The sequence below is a fragment of the Eleutherodactylus coqui genome, chromosome 11 (genome assembly GCF_035609145.1).
Source record: "Eleutherodactylus coqui strain aEleCoq1 chromosome 11, aEleCoq1.hap1, whole genome shotgun sequence".
Classification (NCBI taxonomy): domain Eukaryota; kingdom Metazoa; phylum Chordata; class Amphibia; order Anura; family Eleutherodactylidae; genus Eleutherodactylus; species Eleutherodactylus coqui.
The window spans coordinates 132,352,812-132,374,312 of record NC_089847.1 but is presented as its reverse complement, the minus strand read 5'-3'; the positions used below and the strand labels follow the sequence as shown (position 1 = coordinate 132,374,312).

The window sequence follows — 21,501 nt, the reverse complement described above, 5'->3', positions numbered from 1 at the left end:
GGCTCATACGGATGCTGCAGCTACAGTGGAAACCAGTGGAATTTTAAAAAAGGACATTGTGAATATTCCCTGTAGGTTTTATATGATATCATGGGGGAGGGGGCATAGATGTTAAAAGAGTACATCTAAGAATAGGTAAAAAAAACTAAAAATGTAACACACACACACACGTTATGGAAAAAACGTAGCAAAAATAACTTTGGAAGTCCAAAAAATAGGGCCATTAAACCACATCAGACATAAAATCACTAAAAACTGTTAATTTAGGCCCGAAACACTATCCATTAAGGGGTTAATGTTTTAGGAATCTGCTCTGGGATCTGAGCAATTTTAGGAGTCTGATTTGGGGTTGTGATGACTTTAGGGTTCTCATATGGGCTCTGGATGAGTTTTGGTGCCTCATCTGTGGTCTGGCTGAGTTTAGGGTTCTTATGGCATCTGGATTAGTTTTGGAGTTTACGCTGAAGTCTGGATGAGTTTGGAGGGTCCTAATTTCAGTGTCTAGTCTGAATACATTTTGGGGTCTTCTCTTCGTAATACGGAAAAGTGTCCCAACCCGCCTGTGGAGTTTACTGACCCGAACTGTCACCATCAGAGATGTGCATTTCCCTGCCCATCCTAGATCCTTATGATGGTGGCCTAAGACTACATCAGTACCCGGCCTGTAGTGGTGGGACCCATAGAAGTACCACTCCAGAGGTGGGGGTCACTTACTTGCGCAGGTTGTTGAGCAGCATGATGTTGGCATACATATAATACAGGTAGTAACTATACGGGGGGTTCTGCTCGTGCAGCCACTTGTCGGGGGTCGGACTCTTGTTGGAGAACATGTGGTCGTTGTGTTTGGACTCATCGTCAACACTGTCGAATCCTGTAACCTGGAATCACAAATGTTCAGATCATCGAGGACATCAACACCGAATGTTACCGGGAGGGAGCGGTATCTACAGTCACAGGGAGGCCTCTCCGTCTATTACTTACGTAGTTCAGGAAGAGATAGAGTTCCTTGTGATCCGAAGGGTTAATTGTCGCCTCAAAGAGAGGCAAGAAAATATTTTCTAACATTTTGCTGAAATCCGGAAGGATCTTCTTGGATTTGAAAATGTCGCTGGAAGAAAAGAAGCGGTAATTGATTCTCCATCATCACCATTACTGTACAACACTGCCCCCCCCCCCCCCGCCATATAATAAATTAATCATCCACGAAGAGTTGCATTGAGATTTCCAAAGACCCTGCATATAATATAGCCCACATATACACTGAATGACCCTTTACTACAGCCGCGGTTAAATCTCTTACCGAATCAGCACTGTAATTGCAGTACACAATCTCTACCAGCAGTGGGCAGTAGAGACATTACAATCATCATCATCATCATTATTACTAAAGCTTTGCTTTAAGAGAAAAAGAAGGAAAACGGCTATAAATGAGCAGCAGAGGTCTCATGGCGTCACCGGTGATAATGGGCACCGCATCTGCTTATATCTCTGTGTTAATGGCCCAAAGAGACTTGTTTTTATTGAGGTTGCATCTCGTTTCCCGACCGCAGGAAGCATAATGTGTATTTCCTCCGCAATTAAGCCCAGCCCATAACGGGAAAGGCTGCAGTGCAAGTAATGACTCCAGATCAGCAACCACTGCTTAAATCTATGGGATGAAGGGGAACTCAACCTAAAAGGCTTGTCACATGGGCGCCGTTTTTGCACTCTAATAGCTGCGCAAAAAAAATTATGGCTAACTGCGTGAAAAATAGTGTGAATAGACGATTTCCTGTAATTAGGTCAAAGGAGAAACTTTACTTCTATTGTAGTGATGAGAGAACTTTTCAAAAGTTTGCTTCTGCCGGTTCGCCAAATTTGGTCAAAAAGTTTGGTTCGATCTAAAATCAGTTTGAACTGAACCAGAATTTCACCAATACCCCAAAAACGGGTGTATAACACTGAAAAACAAACAGCAGGAGGATGAAGGAGTAACAGAAGAAGGAGGGTGCCTTCACACTGGCAAGAAAATCGGGCAAGATCTGTGCATTGCGAGACGCACAAAAATGAAGCCCGGTCTTCTGAATGGGTTCATTCCCATTAGTGATGCTTTCCTGCATGGCACTGCTTTGTAAGTAAAAAGTAAAAAAAAATTGCAGCCTGTCCTGACTTGCTACAATATCACCCAGTGTTTTCAATGGGGCCGGCGGCAGCAGCATCAGCCCCATTGAAAGCAATGGAGAACTCTGCGATACTCTGCTGCAGCTGTGACATCCGCGTCACGATTCCCTTCATCCCCGCAGTGATGGGAGGCTGTCTCCACGTAAAAACGCCTCGCACCCATGGGTTTCACATGGATGTCAAGTGCAATATTGGGCCGTGAATCACAAGCCCGGTATCACCCTCGCCAGTGTGAAGGAGCCCTAAGAGGAGAAACAGGAGGAAGAAGATGAGGAAAGAAAGATCAAGAAGAAGACGGAGAAAGGAAAAGAAGAAGCAAAGAAAGATTCATAAGAAGTAGAGGAAATGAAGATATCTAGAAGAAGATTAAGAAGGCGGAGGAGGTTCGGCCGTGACTACCTTCCAGAGGTTCTGGTTTGTGCCGAACTGAACTTTTAGCTAAGTTTGACTCGTTGGAGGGTTTGACTATTTCCGTTCGCTCAGCACTATTGTCTTGTACTGATCTGGGGTTACATCATGTATTATTAGACTCTAGTCACAGCCAAAGCTTAAGTAAAGCGTCTGCCAGTTGGAGAATCATGGAATCATGATCAAGTCCCAAGATGCAGTGCAGAAGTGTAAATGCAGCTCTGGGTGTAACTGCAATATAAGGTGCAAATAAAATCTTCTAAAACATTGTTGAATGGTGGCGTTCCCCTTTAATTAATGAGACCCTACTAGTCACCAGGAAGGCTTTTGTGTTGATCTATTAGTGACTTACAAGATTCGGGGAACCTGGATCATCCAGCGCATGTTGGGGGAGTAGACCTTGTGCTTGATGAACCACTTGGCCAGAATGTCCCACTCATTGGCGGAGCGGCCGTAGATGGATAAGCGAGGCTCTGTATACTGGTACTTGCTGTCCTCCAGCTCTCTAGCCACTTCCTGAACAGACAGATAGGGGGCGCATTATTGAAGAGGCACAAAAAAACAAAAAACAAACAGAGAATCCTTTCAATTTGGGCTTTTTAAGTTACATTCGAGGTGGTTTCTTCCAAGATGGTAGTAATCATGGAGTTCGTACCTTAATAATCCGGGCAAAGTACTCGCCATCTATGTAGTTTTCCGTCTTCAGGTAGAGGTCTCGGAGCTCGCTCGCTCCCACAGGGTTATACTTGGCGTTGAACTTATCGAATCGGTGAAAGGTTTGTCGTCCCTGCAGTGCGACATTAATCCATTATTACACAGCATCTCCGCGTGTCTGCTAAAGCTGGGTGACAACCAATATGGCTGCCGCTATAGCTCCCAACAGGGTTGTCAACCAACTCTTCTGGAGTCACTCTGCTTAGTTATCACTTTACCATCCAGAATGTTGGTTGACCACCCCTCTATGGGGCTGTAATGGCCGTCTATATGGGTTATCAGCCAACTTTCCGAACATGAACTAGGAAGTTACTGGAGAAACTGTCCGAGCTCGGAGAACATCAGGATGTCCTTAAAAAAGTTCAGTGTGCTCGAATAATAATCTTATTATAGTGGGGGGATAGTTTGAAATACCACAGGCTTTTATTAGATTGACTTTAGTGTAAGTTGTTTATGGAGTGAGGCTTCCGTGGGAAAATATAACTTGGAGATGGATTGTTAACAGAGGGCTCTGAGCCATTATCTCGGCTTTACAGCAAAACGCAGAACTATGATGTCAGAGCTCTGATAGTTCTCACTTGTAATTTCATAACTCTGCAATATGGACCATTAACCCTTTCAAGTCCAATTTATATCCTGGTTTTCCTAGGGGGCTTACTCTTTTTCTGCCATTATACAATGGCACTATCTGCTGGCTAAAGCCAGTACTGCATGAGGTGACACGTTGGATAGGCTCCAGCAGCAGAGAGGCTGGCAATATACAGTAAGAGAACCCTAACGGATGTCTTCCAACATTGGAGTTGTACAGCCTTAAATCATAATGTCTTCACAGGTCAGACAGTGGATTGGAAAGGGTTAAGGGCTCCTGTCCACGGGCGAATTTTCACTGCGCTCCCCGCGGTGATAAGCCGGCCGTGGGAAACGCAGTGAATGCTTTCCATAGACTTAACTATGGAAAACGCAACCCGACATACAAGAGCGGAGAATGAGAGATTCTCCGCTCACGGGATTCAAATTGCGGCATGCTACGATTTTCCGTTGTCAGTCCATCTATCAGATAGGCTCACCGCAGAGACCTGTCTATTCTCCCCCCTGCTCCCCCGCGGTGGAATATCGCTAGCGATATTCCGCCTCGGCCGTGGACAGGCAGCCTAATTATCTTAGCTTTATATGAGAGCTATTATCCCAGATCTTAGATGGGTCTCAGATTTATAAGCTCAGTTTTCCAACAAAAGTCACAACTAGTATCTCAGAGCTCTGACCGGTCTCATAGTTAATGTTTAATAACTTCGTGATATGGACCACTACGAAAGTGTTCTGAGCACAAACAGATCTCAGACTTATTATCTCAGAGCTCTAAGATACAATAGTTAACCTTCAAAAAAGTCTTAAGTTTTACTTATTTTCTCCGATTCCTGGAAGATCTAAGTCTTATCTCAGAGCTCTAGGACATGGACCCTTAACAGATGATTGATGGTCTGCTAGTCCTCACACTTATGAAATCATGGCTTTGGTATATGAAATGTTGATACAGCTGTAAGGATCTGACCTATTATCTCAGTGTTAAGACCAATTCTAGACTTATCTCAGAGTTCTGACACTTCTTGGACTGATCTTGGGCTTATTATCTCAGAGCTCTGACAGATCTTGGACTTATCTGAGTTATGTGCTACAGGAACCATGGGCAGTTCTGAAAAGTCAAAACTCTGACCTATCATATCTTAGAGATGCACATGTCAAAGCTCTGAGAGGACACATCTGTCATCTGTTTGTGATTTTTGTTTCTTTTGGATTGATCAGAAGACCTTTCTGTAATTAACTTAAAATGTATGATTGATAGACTGTATGATTGATACAATGTATCAATGCAGAAACAATCCAAATGTTATCCTCTATTGGCCAATTAAAGAACCCTATTCCTCTACTTCTCACCCCCATCATTGAGTTATTAGAACTTTACATTCCAGTTATTATAGCCCCAGTTGTAGAACTACAGAGCTTCATCAGTTCATTCCAGACTATATATTACCGCATGGACATCCAGGGAGTCTACAGTGAGGTCATACGGATCCATGTAAAGACTTTCGAATAGTTCCTTGAGTGTCGTCTTCTTCCCATTCTTCTCAGCCACCACCCTGTCGGGTTCTGTGCGGTAAGTGTGTTTAATGAAGCGGAGCAAATGCTTCTGATTCATACAGGCAGCGGCATGAATATGGGTGTCCACCTAAAAACACAGAAAGCGTTATTGTCAGTTGTCCACTCTATCCTATGAGTGTCCATCACACCAGAACCAAATTACTCAAGTGAAGATGGTGCCACAATCAATGTCCAGAGTGTCTGTGGTCAGGCCATGCAAAGTAGGAAGGTCCATCAACGTCCATACTAACCGATGTATGATTTCTTACTTTGTCATCTCAACTGAGAATGTTCTCCCCACCCAATCTGCTTGAGAGATCATGTTGTCATCTCATAAAGATGAAGGGCCAGACCAATCTGCCTAACCTAGCTCACAGACCTATCAAGAAGGACTAGACCACCCAATACTTGTGATACACAAGTCAGTGTATGATACTTGTGTTGATGTGGATCTTATGACGACCTCATCTGGACATAAGACAAAAGGTGGAAGTCTACTAAGACTGGCATTTCCAAAGTTGGGTGTAGTACAATGTTCCTCAGCGCATTGTGCAATTAATACATGAAGAGGTGCGCACCCCCTAATGTATTACACTCATCCCCAACACCTCTGTGTGCCTTCTCAAAACTGTACGCCAGATCCGATCTGCCTAGAATTTCTGGTATAACATGCCAGTTTCTGGTGTACATTATTTATATCTGTCGGTCCCGTAAGGTAGTGTTCCCCAACTCCAGTCCTCAGGGACCGCCAACAGGTCATGTTTTTAGGATTTCCTCAGTATTGCACAGGTGATGTGGCATTGTCCGCATGCCCGACAATAATTACAAGGTGTTTTCTCTATAGGAGATCCTGAAAACATGACCTGTTGGTGGTCCCTGAGGACTGGAGTTGGGGACCCCTGCCGTAAGGGCCATGTCTGCTCCCGAGAAACCCCACCCACTTTTCAAAAAAGTTGGCAGGCTGGTGCAGAATGAAGAGAAGTCACTCATTTTTGTGCAAATAACCTCTTGCGCAAAAAAATGTGACCTTTTTTGAACAGCAGAAACTGGAGTAAAAAGGTTTGTAAATGAGCCCCACTGTCTGTACAAACCCAAGTGTAGCTTCTGTGTCTGAGACAATATTAAAGGGACTCCAGTATTTTGTCCTGGGACTGGGGAGTAATATTACCTGGCACTCTAGTTTTATGTGGCTGTCCCCCATATATGCCAATTCTTGTGGCCCCTCTTCGGTCTGCCTGTTTGCTCCTTCGTGACGGAGCCAAATTTTGGAAATCTGACATGTGTCACTTTAACATAGGCAAAACCTTTACGGAGTTATTCTATCTAGGTGATCCGGACATCGTTTCTACACCACATATTCTACTTCATTTCATATTTTACTTCATTTTGGTGGTAAAAATAGACCAATAGAATTTGTGTATATTTTTTAGAAGTGCCAAAATTGGGAAACTTTTGGAAAAAATGTTAATTTTTCACATGTTTAACTGTAATATCTTAAATATGTGCAAACATACTATACACATTTTTTGCTAAGGTGTATATTTCTATCTGTTTACTTTATTCTGGAAGCACATTTGAAAAACTTTGTTTTTTTTTAACCATTTAGATGACGTACAAATTTAACATTACTTATCAACATTTTGAGGAACACTTTGCAATCTTGGCTTGGTAGAAGACAAATGCTCATAGGTGTCCGAATGATAGAAACCCCCATAAACGACCGCATTTTAAAAACTACACCCCTTAATGTATTCACTGAGGGGGGGGGGGCAGGAGTATTTTTACCCCACAGTTTTTTTTCAGGAGTTAATGCAATTTAGAGGAGAAAACAAATTTCATATTTTTGCAAATAAGTCATTTTAAGCTGCTTTTTTTCTATAGTGCACATAAAAATGAGGATTTACACCCCAAAATGGATACTCTTGTTTGTCCCGTGTTCAGAAACATACCCATTGTGGCCCTAATATTATGTCTGTATGTACAATGGGGCCCAAACCGAAAGGAGCAGCCGGTGGCTTTCAGAACAGACATTTTGTTTGAAGGCATTTTAGGCCCCATCGCCCACTTGTAGAGCCATTGAGCAGCCAAAACGATAGAGAACCCCCACAAATGACCCCATTTTGAAAACTAGACCTCTTAACAATTAATCTAGGGGTGTAGTGCATATGTTTACGCCACAGTTTTTGTATGAATCTGAGCTCAGCAGAAGGAAAAAAAATTACAATTTTCATTTTTTTGGCAATTGTGCCAATTTTAAAAACTGGTTTGTTTTGTACAGCATACATATAAATGAAGACTTTCACCCCAAAATGGATTCTCCTGTTTGTCCCGTGTTCAAAAACATACCCATTGTGGCCCTAATCTTATGTCTGTATGCACAAGGGGGCCCAAACCAAAAGGTGCATTGAAGTTCAACTGTTTTAACTTACCTGATCGCCATTATCCGTTGGATAACGGTGATCATGTGACAGGAAACCGCTCACCGCGGCCCTCGGTCACTGCTCCACGCTCTTGGCTACCTTTAGTAGCTAGGAGCAAGGAGATTTTAAATTTCCCGGGCCCTCCCCAGCTTCTGCGCTTGGGTTCGCCATTTTGCCAACGGGCACATGCGCCGAAGTTGGGGAAAGGAAAGATTCCAACAGGGGACATTGCCGGAGGCTTTAGGTAAGTAATTTCACCTCCCCTCATGGATCCGTGACGGGAGGTTAAACTTCAACTTTTTTTAAACTTTTACTTGATAACCATTATCCATTGGATAGCGGCGATCACGTGACCAGGGACTGCGTACCGCAGCCGCCTGTGAAATCTCCAGGATCTCGGCTACATTTGGGAGCAAGGAGATTTTAAATTACCTGGGCAATCCGTGGCTTTTGCGCATGTGTCCGCTATTTTGGCAACAGCATTGTGCGCAGAAGCCAGGGTAAGGTCTGTGGATAAATCCAGGGGTCTTAAGTACATAATTTCAACCTCCCTCAAGGATATGATCCATAAGGGGAGATGAAACTTAAAACTTTTTTTGCTTCTTGTACACTTTTTACTTCATATGATCACTGTCATCCATTGGTCCCCGGTGATATCTCTCTGCTCCCGGCTACTCATGCTAGCTGGGAGAAGAGGGATTTTAAATCTCCCGGGGCGCGATCCCTTCTGTGCACAGACGATGCAGAAGAGGACGTAAGGTCCTGGAAGGACCAGATCGCCCCGGGACATCATGGTGGACGGATGTGAGTATTTTCACCTCCCCTCATAGATCTGATCCATGAGGGACGGTGAAACTAACTTTATTTAACTTTTTAAAATTTTCCATAATCACCGTTATCCATTGGATAGCGGCGTTCGCATTCCCGGGGACTGGTTACCGCGGTCTCTGGTGACATCTCCTGCTTTTCGGCTACCTTCAGTAGCCAGGAGCCCGGAGATTTCGTATGTCCTGCGATGATCTGGTCTTCTGTGCAAGCATCGCCATTTTTCCTTTACAGACCAGATTGTCGCGGGCCATCGCGGAGGATGGGGGTGAGTAGTTTCAGCGGCCCTCATGGATGAGATCTGTGAGAGGAGCTGAAACTACCTTTTTATTTACTTTATGACAACTTCAGGTAGTCGGCCCTACTGCTACACAGGTGGGCTCTATTTCTACAAAGGGGGCTCTATTACGGCACAGTTTTTTTTTTATTACTATACAGGGGCATGGGGGGGGGCTCTATTACTGCGTAGGTGGGCTTTATTTCTACATAGTTGGCTCTATTACTAAAAAGAGGGATTGGGAGCTTTTTTACCACCATGGTACCAACCAAGTAGCTGAGGGGGGTTCAGGGGGGCCCCAAGCTAAATTTGTGCACTTGGGCCCATGAGCCTGTAGCTACGCCCCTGCATGGACAGTTAGGGCTCATGGAAGTAATAAAGGAAGGCAAGAGGATTTTCAGTCAAGGCAGGGGGCAGCCGTTATTCTGGAGGGTGTCTGGTGGCCATACATTATATGGGGTCCACTGGTTTTAATGGTTGCCAAGGCAAGAACGCAGCACAGACGTTTACATATGTATACCTTCCTGACGTTATAAAAGTCGCGGTGGGGGACACTCTTTAGCTCTTTCAGCTCTGACATCTCATTCAGCATCTCATGGAGGTTGAACTTGGATCCCAGGAAGTTGAGCCGGCGGTGACAGTAAGTTTTTCTGTGGGAAACATCGATAAAGAAAATAAAGATAAATATTCTTATATTTATAGCGCAGATCTGGTGGATCGCCAGCGCACAGACAGAACGAAGTGGTCAGATCACAGCTGCATCCACTTGGGCTCTCAGGCTACATCTATAGCTCTTACCACATTGACTTCTGGGGATGAAAATGCAGCCAATTAACACTGTGTGCTGCAATAATGACAAGTGACTGGTCTGGGTCATGTGATATTTATATACTGAGCTTGGTTCTGGTGCTGTATTTATGCTTTGAGTTTGGTGCTGCCGCTGTATTTATATTACGAGTTTGGTTCTGGTACTGAATTTATATCTCGACCTTCGTTCTGGTTCTGTATTCGTGTTATGCACTTGGTTTGGAGGCTTTATTTATGTTATGACCTGTTCTGGTACTGTATTTATGCTTTGAGTTTTGTGCTGCTGCTGTATTTATATCATGGGATTGGTTCTGGTACTGAATTTATGCACCGACCTTTGTTGTATTCATGTTATGCACTTGGTTTTGGTGCTTTATTTATGTTATGAGCTGTTCTGGTGCTGTATTTATGCCATGCACTTAGTTTTGGTATTATATCTATGTACTGAGATTGGTTCTGGTTCTGTATTTATGTTATATGTTTTGGCCTGGTACGGTCTTTATGTACCGAGTTTGGTTCTGGTGCTGTATTTATGGTATAGGTTATGAGCTTGGTTCCCTTATTGCATTTATGTACTAAGGTTGGTTGATGCTGTATTGATGCTATTCGCTTGGCTATGGTACTGTATTTATGTTATGGGCTTTGTTTTGGTGCTGTATTTGGTTCTGGTACTGTTATTTATAAGTTTGTTTCATGTTCCATATTTGTTTCCTGAGCTCTTCTGGTGAGGGCATGCTCCTATATTGCCCCTTTCTCCACAAGCCAAATACAAGCTAACTGCCCATCCGTGCAATAAATATATATATTTTTTCTTATCACGGGGAAGGGGTGTGTGAGCTAATAAAGGACACAAGGTGCCATCTAAGCTAAGGCTGGCACGGCAAATGGATTGGAGGGTATATACTGTATACCACATTTTAGGACCGGTTCTATGCATCTGTCATTGTTACTATGCAATTAGCACTTGTCCTATGGGTAACAAAGCTAATTTGCCTACAATAGACATCCCTGGATTGTCCTTGTAGCCCGCAGTGGAGGACGTATCATGTGTGACAATCTGTCATGCTGGCCATTGTTTTCTTACATCTTGTGGCATGTATCAGGGACTTGTCATCGCCTATTTACTAACCTCTCCATTATACTAAATCCTGGGCAGATCCAAACATTTCCAGACAAAACCAGACAAACCTGTTCATGAAACCTTTCATCTGGGAAGAAAGTTGCTTGCTACACAATGTGTCATAAATTCAGGTGATGACTCTCAGGCTCCTGACTCTACCCTCCTTCTGTCAATTTTGGTTGCTGCCAAGTTACATGAAAAGTTTCTCCAAACTTTTTTTTATGTTCCCTTTCTGGACATACAAGTGCATGTAAATATGGGTGTCACATCATGTCAGCTGCTCAGTCAGTCAACACATGTCGTCAGCAAAAATTAAGGTTGGTGGTGGCCTTCAGGCAAAGAGTTTTTTTGGGAGACCCTCCCCACCTCTGAGACCCAGACCCCACCCGACCCTTTATTGCAGCTACAGATGGGTGAAGTAGCCACCTCTTCTTGGCTGAATAGGATCACCGACCTTTCAGGGTGCTAGGTGGTGGAGGCTCCAGGGCATGGTGGAGATGGAAGTAATCAGCTCCACTGACATCCATGGACAGGGGATCCTGTGGAAGCTCTGCCCATGTTTTATCAATCCTCATTTCCAATGCCACAACACAAACAAAAAGAAGAGTCTTCAGTCTTTAGGTAGATGCTACGCTGATGTGACCCATCATTGATGTCCTATCTTAATCTTTGCTATGCCCCCACCCTTTCCTCAATGTTTGGATCTCAATATCGGATGGATCAGTTGGATTATACATTAATCAGCAATGGGGAACATCCCACCATAGACATCTACAAGACATAAGGGTGGTGACTTACATTGGTCCATCAGCGATAAGAGCCAAGATGTGGCTGAGGTCAAGGGTGTAGGTCTCCAGGTCGGGATATGGTAAACTTCTTGGCTCATTGGCTTCAAGCATTTCCTTGCTGTTGTAGATGTATGGGATCCCGCCTCTCATCTTTACGACATAATTAAGGTTTGAGGGAACGTTTTCTAAATTGTAAGGATCCTCGTCTCCAGGGGGTGCGTTGAAGACTGTAAAATAGGAAGAAAATGTAGGATCTGCATCAAAAACGAAGATTTCTTGTTTGATCATATATTGCAATACAAATGTTTGTGAGATACATTGTAAATTTTTATTACATTGTATTGTTGCATATAAGTTTGTCCCCCCCACCCCCCAAGATGATGACTTATGCCTATATTTCATGTTTTTAGGAAGCCATACCCCATTTTGGGTCAGCAAAAAGGACTCTTGGTATACACAAAAGTAATTGGACCCCTGAGCAAGAATCACAAGTAGTATTTATTTCCATCTGTTAATACTTAATGCGGCTCCTTTGGCCCTAATGACATGGGATACATTCTGTGGCATACTTTCTACGAACATCTAAATGCAGGGCAACCCGCCGAATTATCATGGCGTCATTAATAGGTTGCTGGTCTGCATGGTGAACTACATATATAAGAATGGTCTGGCACCCTGTATCCAGTAGGTGTGGGAGTTTACACCAAGCATCCACCCCCCTCATTATCAGGAGGCAGTGTGAGTGGGTGTCTCATCGGTGCCCTCACAGGTGTTATTGGCTCCTCCATTTGGTAGTCAAGTTACACAACAGCTTACCGCTCTGTGTGACCATTTCTTTAACGCCCATTCACTTCTATAGAGGTTATGGAAGCAACAGAATGCAGCTTGCTCAGTGGTTTCCATACTTCTGGCCACCTTGGCCATTGCATCCACAGAGCTGTTGTTCTTCTCTAATTGTGACTTTTGTTTAAATAGTTGTGAACTATTATTTGATTTTGCGATGAACATCGACATACAGCCGACGATCTGCTGTGGCTGTGATTCTTCACATGGTTAGTCTGTTTATGGGGCAATTACATACTGATCAAAATATTGCTAAAAAGGGAATTTCCTTGTACCTGGAAGCACCTCGTCCTCCATTCTCCAATTCTCATCATTCATGCTGCACAAGTACTGAGCGGTGGTTTTGGGAAATCGGTGATACGCCAGCCGGCAGTACTTCTCTCTTATTAGGAGAGCTTTGGCAAGTCCGATGGCAGCTTGTTCATAATCATCCACCGTGACCTGAGGATGGCGGGAAGGTTTTAAGGAAGGTCTGATTAAGGTTGATACATACGGAATACAAATTTCCAATTTCAATGGTAAAATACACAGAAACTGATGTACCACTCTCTAGAAGGAAAGCTACTCTAATATTACTTCAGTTCACGTACAGGTAGTTTTATGGCGTGGAGATGCCGCCATTTTGTATCCAGGTAAAGTGTTGTACAAATAAAATTTTGGATATGTGGTAAAACTCACTCTTGCTAACTTATATTGTATCCAATCAAGAAACCAAGTATAGTCTGTCAGAGAATCGAAGAAGAGCGGGTAAGATATCTTTTACGGCCGCCCACCTCCATTCACTATATACAGGTAGTCAGAGTTTGAGGACACCCGTTTACACTGAGCAAGAAGTCTCAGTAGTCATTCCGGTTAAGCTCACCAAAACAGAATGAGTAGTGACTACTGATCGTCTTCTCGCACAGTGCCCTGTACACGGGCCAACAGCCAACCATAATTGCTCATTTGAGCAATTATTCGGGTGACTATCCCCGTGTAAAAAGGTACCTTAACTTTGCACTCAAACAGTTATTTATCCAACCAACCAAATGTTCACTCAACCAATTTTTTAGGTAATCAATCAACCAATCTAACACCCAACTCTTCCCCACATGAGTTCTTCATCAAACCAATACTTCTCTAAGTTCTTTACCAAACCACTTCCACAGTCATCCTGTGTAAAATAACCCTAATTCTGCATTCAACCAGCTATTTATCTAACCAACCAGCTCTTGACTCAACCAATTCTTTAGCCCACCAATGAACCAACCCACCAACCAACCCTTCGCGATACTAGATCTTCATCAAACCAACTCTTCTCCCAATGAGTTCTTTATCCAACAGCTCTCAACCACTTTCTCATTCAACTAGCTCTTTATTCAATCAGCTTTTCAACTAAAGCCGGTGATACCTATGACATAAATGTCTTCCAAACCCAACAATTTCAACAAGATCAGCCAATGATCATATTGGTATAGTGGCCACCAAATTAGTGCTCAGTCAACAGCTAGATAAACTATGTTAGCCACTTTTACTCTTGAATCAGCAAAAACGTCACCAACATGCAACGAGATACAAGATATGAGCAATGGTCTTACCCCCGCACAGTAATCTCCACTTATGGTGACTCTCTGGAATTCAGGGACATCGTACGGTACTTGAACCACCTGTGTCGGACCACGTATAATAGGAAGGGCTGGTTGTGCTGGAGATATGGGAGATGGATCTGGCGTTATGGAGGACGAAGACTTCCAGTCATTAGGAGGCATTTGAAGAGACAAAGACTGTGATCGAATAATCTTGAAACTTTTCTTCCTACATCAAAGAAAATTAAGGAGCATTTATCTGTTTCTTACGATGTGTCCCATCAGATTCTTCCCTACAGTAGTGATAAGCAGGATCTCTGTGGTGACTCCGTATAATCAATGACAATGCATGAGAAAATAATTTAACATTTCCAAATCTTGACAAATAGTTGAGTTATCCTGTAATGGTTACATGGGTTTGGGGATATTAATCGTATTACTCTATATATTGTATCCCATTCATTGTTAGAAACCATCCCTCCCCTAGAAGTTGTCGGAATGGAATGAAACGTTCTCTGTGATTGTAACGTGGTTATAAGAGATTACAATATCAGAGGAAAAGGACCATTTATTGTGGAGAACTGATCCCTTCTAGGGAGGCTCTAGTACCCTGTTGTACCGCCTCTAGCTTGGATAAAAGATGTGATACGGGCGGGCATAGAGGCACTAGTACCCTGTTGTACCACCTCTAGCTTGGATACAAGATGTGATACGGGCGGACATGGAGGCTCTAGTACCCTGTTGTACTGCCTCTAGCTTGGATACAAGATCTGATACAGGCAGGCATGGAGGCTCTAGTACCCTGTTGTACCGCCTCTAGCTTGGATACAAGATGTGATACAGGTGGGCATGGAGACTCTAGTACCCTGTTGTACCGCCTCTAGCTTGGATACAAGATGTGATACGGACGGGCATGGAGGCTCTAGTACTCTGTTGTACCGCCTCTAGCTTGGATACAAGATCTGATACGGGTGGGCATGGAGGCTCTAGTACCCTGATGTACTGACTCTAGCTTGGATACAAAATGTCATACGGGGTGGGGAGAATGGAGGCTCTAGTACCCTGTTGGGCCGCTTGTAGCTTAGATACAAGATGTGATACTGGCGGGCATGGAGGCATACAGGTTCTGTATGGTATCCTGCCGCATATGGTTCCACATTTGCTGTAACTCTAGATCATGAAAACTTGTAGGCTATTAAAGTTGGCATCCCAGATGGTCCCATCCATGTTCTATTGGTGATAAATCTGGTGAACGGGCAGCCACGAAGTGTGACAATGTTGTGGGGCTCCTGTGACCCCCTTGTGTGTGCGGCCGAGCATTATCCAGCTGGAAGCCGCCATGAGAGGAACACAAGTGGCTGCAGGATGTCCTGAACATATCGCTGAGCTGTCATTGTCCCTCGTACCACCACTAGGGGGGACCGACTGTTGTATGTGATGGCCCACCAGACCATCACACCAGCAGGGGGCAGTGTGCCGCTCCACAGCAAGGGCAGGATTGAGGCGCTCACCCCGAGGTCTCCAGATATGAACACGGCCGCTGCACTCAATCTCAGCACACATACGAGTTGTCTTCAGCGCTGAATCCTCATTTAGTTTAAGCACTGGCAAAGTGCCCAAGTAAATGTGGATTTGTCCCCGAAGACAACTCGTATCTGCGCTGATATTAAGTCAAGCAGGGCTCCTCTGCAATACTGGATCCGCTCTACCTTTATCAAAATCTAATGGCAGACCCTTTTGTGATGTCCAAGTCTTTTATAGACTGACTTTTGGCAAAACTGATACCTGCACGACACAGGGATTGAATGAAAACCAAAAAGAGAATCACTGTCAGGCAGGGGATCCCAGATGACTCACTGGTGGATCACTGGTCATTGTGATCTAGTGCATAGCAGACATTAGTGTGATCTGTATGTAGATAATGCAGGGGAGGCACAAATCATTATATATATAGCCAAATTTACTTCTACACCTTCCCTAAATGCCTCCCAATCATTCCATACTCCAAGGGACAGTTCCAGATTTGGAGGTTGTCCCATCGTCCTAAGAGGAACAGGTGTCTCCTTCCCTTCAGTCCCCCCTCCAGTCTCCGGCGGCAGCAGCAATCATCTTCCCCACTCACGCGGCACGCTCTGTACAGAGCCTAACGTTACTCCTCCCCAGGGTTCTGCTATATACAGGGTGTCCGGAGTCAGCGGAGGTTATGGTCTGCGAGTGAGGAAGAGGATTACTGCTGCTGTCCAACAGTTACTAGAACGGGGATCAGCGCTGGGATGGGCACTCTTCAGTGGGGCCACAGAGGAGGCACTATAAATAGGGGAACTATTATATAGTGGGGCCTTGAAGGACGCAGTATTATACAATGGGGCCAAAGAGGGTGCGCTATAACCAAGTTGAGCATGGAGGGGGCACTGTTTTGATTCGGAGCATAGAGTTGGGAAATTTCATAGTGTGGCCACTAGATAGAGCGATGTAGAGGGCACTATAACTCAGTGGGTCCACAGAGGGGAACACTAACTAAGTGACACCACAAAGGGGAACACTATAACTAAGTGACACCACAAAGGGGGTTCTATAATCGAGTTAGGTCATGAAGGGAACACTATAAATAAGTGGGATCATAGAATAGGCACTATAAGTGGGACCACAGAGGGGGCACTGTTAGTAAGTGGGCCACAGAGTGCACCATTAATAAGTCGGGACACTATTAGTTTGTAGGGTCACAGAAGGCCCATTAGTGGTTCATTAGTGGTAGAATATTGCGGAATAACTCTCCATTGAACTGTATTTTCATACATGATTCCAGTGTAAATGTTGCAGTTGACGTTTCCAGTGCTCTGGGTTCATATATCTGCTTTGTAATAAGGCTATAATATCCGGTCACATCTAGATGTGCTGATTATAGAGTGTGGCTGACTGTGTAATAATTCACTGCATGCCTCACATTCCCGGCTCATTGCAAGACTCAAGTTATGGAAGGTTTTCCAACAATCTAATCTAATAGCTGCCAGAACCTGTGCTTGTCCCCGTGCAGCTCACAAGTGCCAACCCGCGGCCTGCAGGTACCATGGGAACTATCAGATGGCAGCGGCCGGGCATGTGTCCTCAAGAGTGACAGAAAACAGTCACTGTCACTGTCCTCAGAAAGTGCCAAGACTGTATGAGACGCTGACCACAAAGAGGAAGCACAGAGAAAGGCCAAGTAATTACAACAGTTCCCGGGTAGATCATGCCAATGTACCAAACAGATCTGAAGCTTCGCATAATAGTGCCTGGCAATACACTGACCGCCCCTTTATTAGCCCCATCTAGTAGTTTTGGAGCAGTTCGTGGTGTAGATTCCACCAGGTGATGAAATCGTTCTGCAGGAATACCGGCCCCTACGGACAGGAAGCTTCTTGTAGTTGCCGCAGATTACACGGTGGTCTGACATGTTCTGGCCAGCTGACAGGAAGGGGTCAGCGATTCATGCTGCTTGCACCAAATTCTGACATCCCATCAGCAACAGAAATCTGGATCCATCTGACCAGGGGAGGTTTTTCCGCTGCTCAGTGATACAAGTTTTGCGCTCTTTTGCCCGCTGGAGTCTCGTCTTTCTGTTTCTCTTAGACTCAATGGCGCAGGAACTGGTCTAGTCCATCTCTGCTAAGGAACGGCAAGTTTTGCATTAAAATACATTAGCTGGAGCTCCAGCATTGTATTAAACTGTGTAGAGTCTGTTGGTCAGAACGAATCCCAACATCCTCCTTTGACCCCTTTTGGTGAGGAGTTGTTATCGTCCAGAGGATTTCCTTTTGCTGGATGTTTTTCTTCAATCACGCCGTTCTCTGTATAATACTGTTATACAGTAACCCGCCCCCCCACACACACGGTTGACAGTGACATCCCGGCCCTAGCTAGTCCAGCCCCGATGACTGGCCTCGTCTGAAGTCGCTCCGATCGCTGGATTTTCTCATCTAATGTGGATTCACACTGAAACTGATCCACGGAAAACTTGTCACGTGATTTTATGCTCCGGGGTCACGGGGATCATTACCATACAGGGAAGTGACAAGCAATAAAGGCCCGGGGCTCCAATATAGGGGCCAGTCAGTGTGCGTCTATTAACGCAGGACTTGTACGTTTTCTCTCGTGCTGCACCCATTCTCTGGAATTCTCTTCCCAATGCTACTTGGCATTTAGTCTCCAAATCGGATTATTAAGAGTTAACTGTCAATTGTATACGGCGGCAGACAAGGCTACAATAAACAGAGGAGGGCACCATGACCAGCGCCCCCTGCTACCCTCACAGGGATGGTACTCTGACACTCATCTGGGGTCATTGTGATGATCTCAGCAGAGTTTGAGGAATTGGACAGAGTTCACCTCTGGTTCCACTTGGCACGGAAGAGGAAGTAACAGCTTAATTTTTTTCCTGGTGATCCGCAGTCCCGTCCCTGCCACCATGATGGCCACTTGATTGTCAGGATTCGCTGACATGAATCTCCTTGGCCGATATAGAAGAGGACATAATTGTATATAATAATATTTCCATTGAGATCAAGTTAGCAAATTTGCATTTTTCTGTTGTCACCGGTTGATTCCTCGGGTTTACCATTAACCCTCCCGTTATCTGTCCGGCAGCTCCCACTCCTGGGATTTGCATACAGCTATAAGAGCCACCATTATCTGTATGTAAATGGGATACTGTTATCTTGTCATGCAAATTACTCGGTCCCCCATCATATCGGACTATGTAAATATGAAGACTGCCTGTATTGTATTGGGCTACGACTGAGGACATATCACCCGAAACGCGTCACTAGTCATCACTTGGTGAGATTTGTGGTTCGGGGTCTTTAACTTTTTTTTGCAAGTAAAGCATCAGAGCTTTTATTCTTCTGACATCTCGCTGGACGTCGGTTTTTGTCTACATGCCTGTAGCGGTGAATGGAGCCGAGTCGCTGCGTGTAACGTTCTGGTCTGCTAGCTGGTGCCTTGGCTTTGCTTTGCCTGTATTGCATACACGGTAACAAAAACCGTGGCCAGGCACCAACCCGACCCAGTGGGGTACAAAAACAATATTGGTGTTCAGAATGGGCCCCTCATTATGAGGCTCCGTTTTACCACCCAGGACAGAGGATTTTGGTGTTCGTGTCTCCTTCTACCCATTTTCTGTCACCACTGGGTTATTCTGGGACGGGGTCAGCACCCAGCAAACCTGGGCACGTGCCAGGTCCCACCGAGCCTACGGGACCAATCGGGAGGAATAGATCCGGTCCTTATTCTTTTAAAATCAATTGTATCCCCAACTTTAAGACACGCATACAATGGACTAGGACAATGAGATCCATCGGTGCCAAGAAAGAGCTCGTTGTGTCGCTGGAGGTTTTCCTTGATCACGCCATTCTCTGCATCCTCTCCACACTGGTATATGAGAAACCCCACACAGCTGGCAGTGAAATCCCGACCTGGCTAGTCCAGCACCGATGACCGGCCTCGTTGGAAGTCGCTCCGATCGCTGGATTTTCCCCATCTAATGTGGATTCACACTAAAACTGATCCACAGAAAACTTGTCACGTGATTTCATTCTGCACTCCGGGGTCACGGGGAGAATGTCCATACAGGGAAGCGCCAATCATGAGAGGGTCGGGGGCTCTAATAGAGGGGTGGAAGGTTCTAAAAAAGGTGTCGGTCAGTGTATGTCTTCCATACCAAAGCACCTGTAAGTTTTTTCTCATGCTGTAAGTTTTCTCTCATGCTGCACCCACTGTCTGGAACTCTTCCCAATGCTGCATGATACTCAATCTCCAAAACTGATATTTAAAGGGTTTGTCCCAAGATTACAAGTTATTTCCCATCTACACGATATCCACAGGATAGGGCATAACTTGCTGATCAGCAGAGTGTCAGCGGTAAGACCTCCACCGATCTCCAGAGCAGGGGTCCTGTGTTCCCTGCTGATCATGCAAGTGCACCAGCACGCCATTAACCTTCAATGGGACTCTGGAAATACCTGAGCAGCACCCCTTCAGGCATTTCCATAAGCCCCATTGAAATTAATGGAGCCCTGACGTGCATGCTCGGCCAGTGCTCCCTTCATCACTGCGGCGGTATAAGCAACCCTGCACTGATAGGTTGAATGGGGCAAGTCCCCATTCTGCAGATCGACGAGGGTCTTAGTGGTGAGACCCCCACCAATCAGATAGCTACGCCCTTTGAATAGGGGATTACTTGCAATCTTGGTACAACCCCTTTATAGTCCAGTGTTAGTCGTCGTGATTTTATGTTGCTCTCCGCGGTCATGGCTCTATTGTCCATATAGGGCAGCTCTAATGGTGAAAGGGCTGGGGGATCTAATAAAGGGGCAGGGGATATAATAAAAGTTTGGGGTCTCTAATAAAGGGGCCGGTGAGTGTAGATCATGCTGCTATATATCAGTAATAGTAAAAACTACAAATTATACTCCATAATAAACATACGTGTAGCATCGCATTATTATATTATTCCATCACCGCCGACAGCAAGAGTCAGAGGAGTAAAATAATTCACTCGTGTGTTTAGTACTATTATTATTGTATCATTATTAGTGTTATTATGGTTACAGCCCAACTAACATTAGCATCATTATGGATCGGGGCGGCTCTGTGCGGCTCTCACCATCTCACACGGGGTAGAAGCAATAATTATGCAGGAATTTCCCCAAAATCAGAATTCTTATCACTTATTACATGGACAGCATATAACTACGCCGCTATAATGGAGGGAGCAGACATCTGGCTGGCGGATTGGGGTAAAGGTAAAAGTTGGTACCTGGCCCAGTGCTCCTGCCTCGTCCTGGACAGGTGACATAGAGTATAGAGACCTAGCATGCCTTTATGTGCGGTGCGAGCGGAGGGAGCATGAGGGTCCGGCTCCGGACATGGCTGACTCCGCACATAATCCCATTACAGGAGATTTACCTTGTGGATTAACCTCCCTGCATCTCACCCTGGATGGTGCTACGAGGGATACAGTGAAAGTAAAAGAACCAAAGCGGTCACAAGCAATTCCATCACATTTCCTAGGAAGCCAAAAAAACGTTGTACTTTGTAACCACAGAGACACATAGGTTCTGCATAGGAGCTGTATACACAAAACGGGGGCGGGGAGAAGAGGACATTAATCATCATTTTATGATGGATAAGTGGAGGAGAGATGTGAGGAGCCATCTGTACAGCATTTCATGTAGAGATAGAGGACTTTATGTAATTATTACATGCATTTTCCTTGCAATCCGCTTACACATGTAGTAAATATCGCGGTTTTGTAAGTCTGATATTGTCCGTGTATATGCAGCCCGACTATAACTGGTTACAATAACACTCAGTAACTGCACTAATATTACATCAGTATCGTAAGCGCTTCCTGGGCCGTCTCACATAACCCCCCCCCCAGAGCGGTCATCTTCGCCACCTC

At 44.8% G+C, this 21,501-nt stretch overlaps 1 protein-coding gene across 2 annotated transcripts in view; it reads right to left on the bottom strand.

The window, feature by feature from the left end:
• Nucleotides 1-21,501, bottom strand: part of AMPD3 (adenosine monophosphate deaminase 3) — a 41,100-nt gene that overhangs the window by 5,203 nt on the left and 14,396 nt on the right. For both annotated transcript variants that reach the window (XM_066583541.1, XM_066583542.1), the window contains 9 exons: nt 14,076-14,292; nt 12,774-12,939; nt 11,666-11,882; nt 9,461-9,590; nt 5,312-5,506; nt 3,224-3,355; nt 2,921-3,084; nt 982-1,108; nt 715-878 (listed from right to left, as the gene is read on the bottom strand). In XM_066583541.1, the coding sequence (XP_066439638.1) occupies nt 715-878; nt 982-1,108; nt 2,921-3,084; nt 3,224-3,355; nt 5,312-5,506; nt 9,461-9,590; nt 11,666-11,882; nt 12,774-12,939; nt 14,076-14,292 (1,512 nt within the window). The remainder of the gene's footprint in view (nt 1-714; nt 879-981; nt 1,109-2,920; nt 3,085-3,223; nt 3,356-5,311; nt 5,507-9,460; nt 9,591-11,665; nt 11,883-12,773; nt 12,940-14,075; nt 14,293-21,501) is intronic.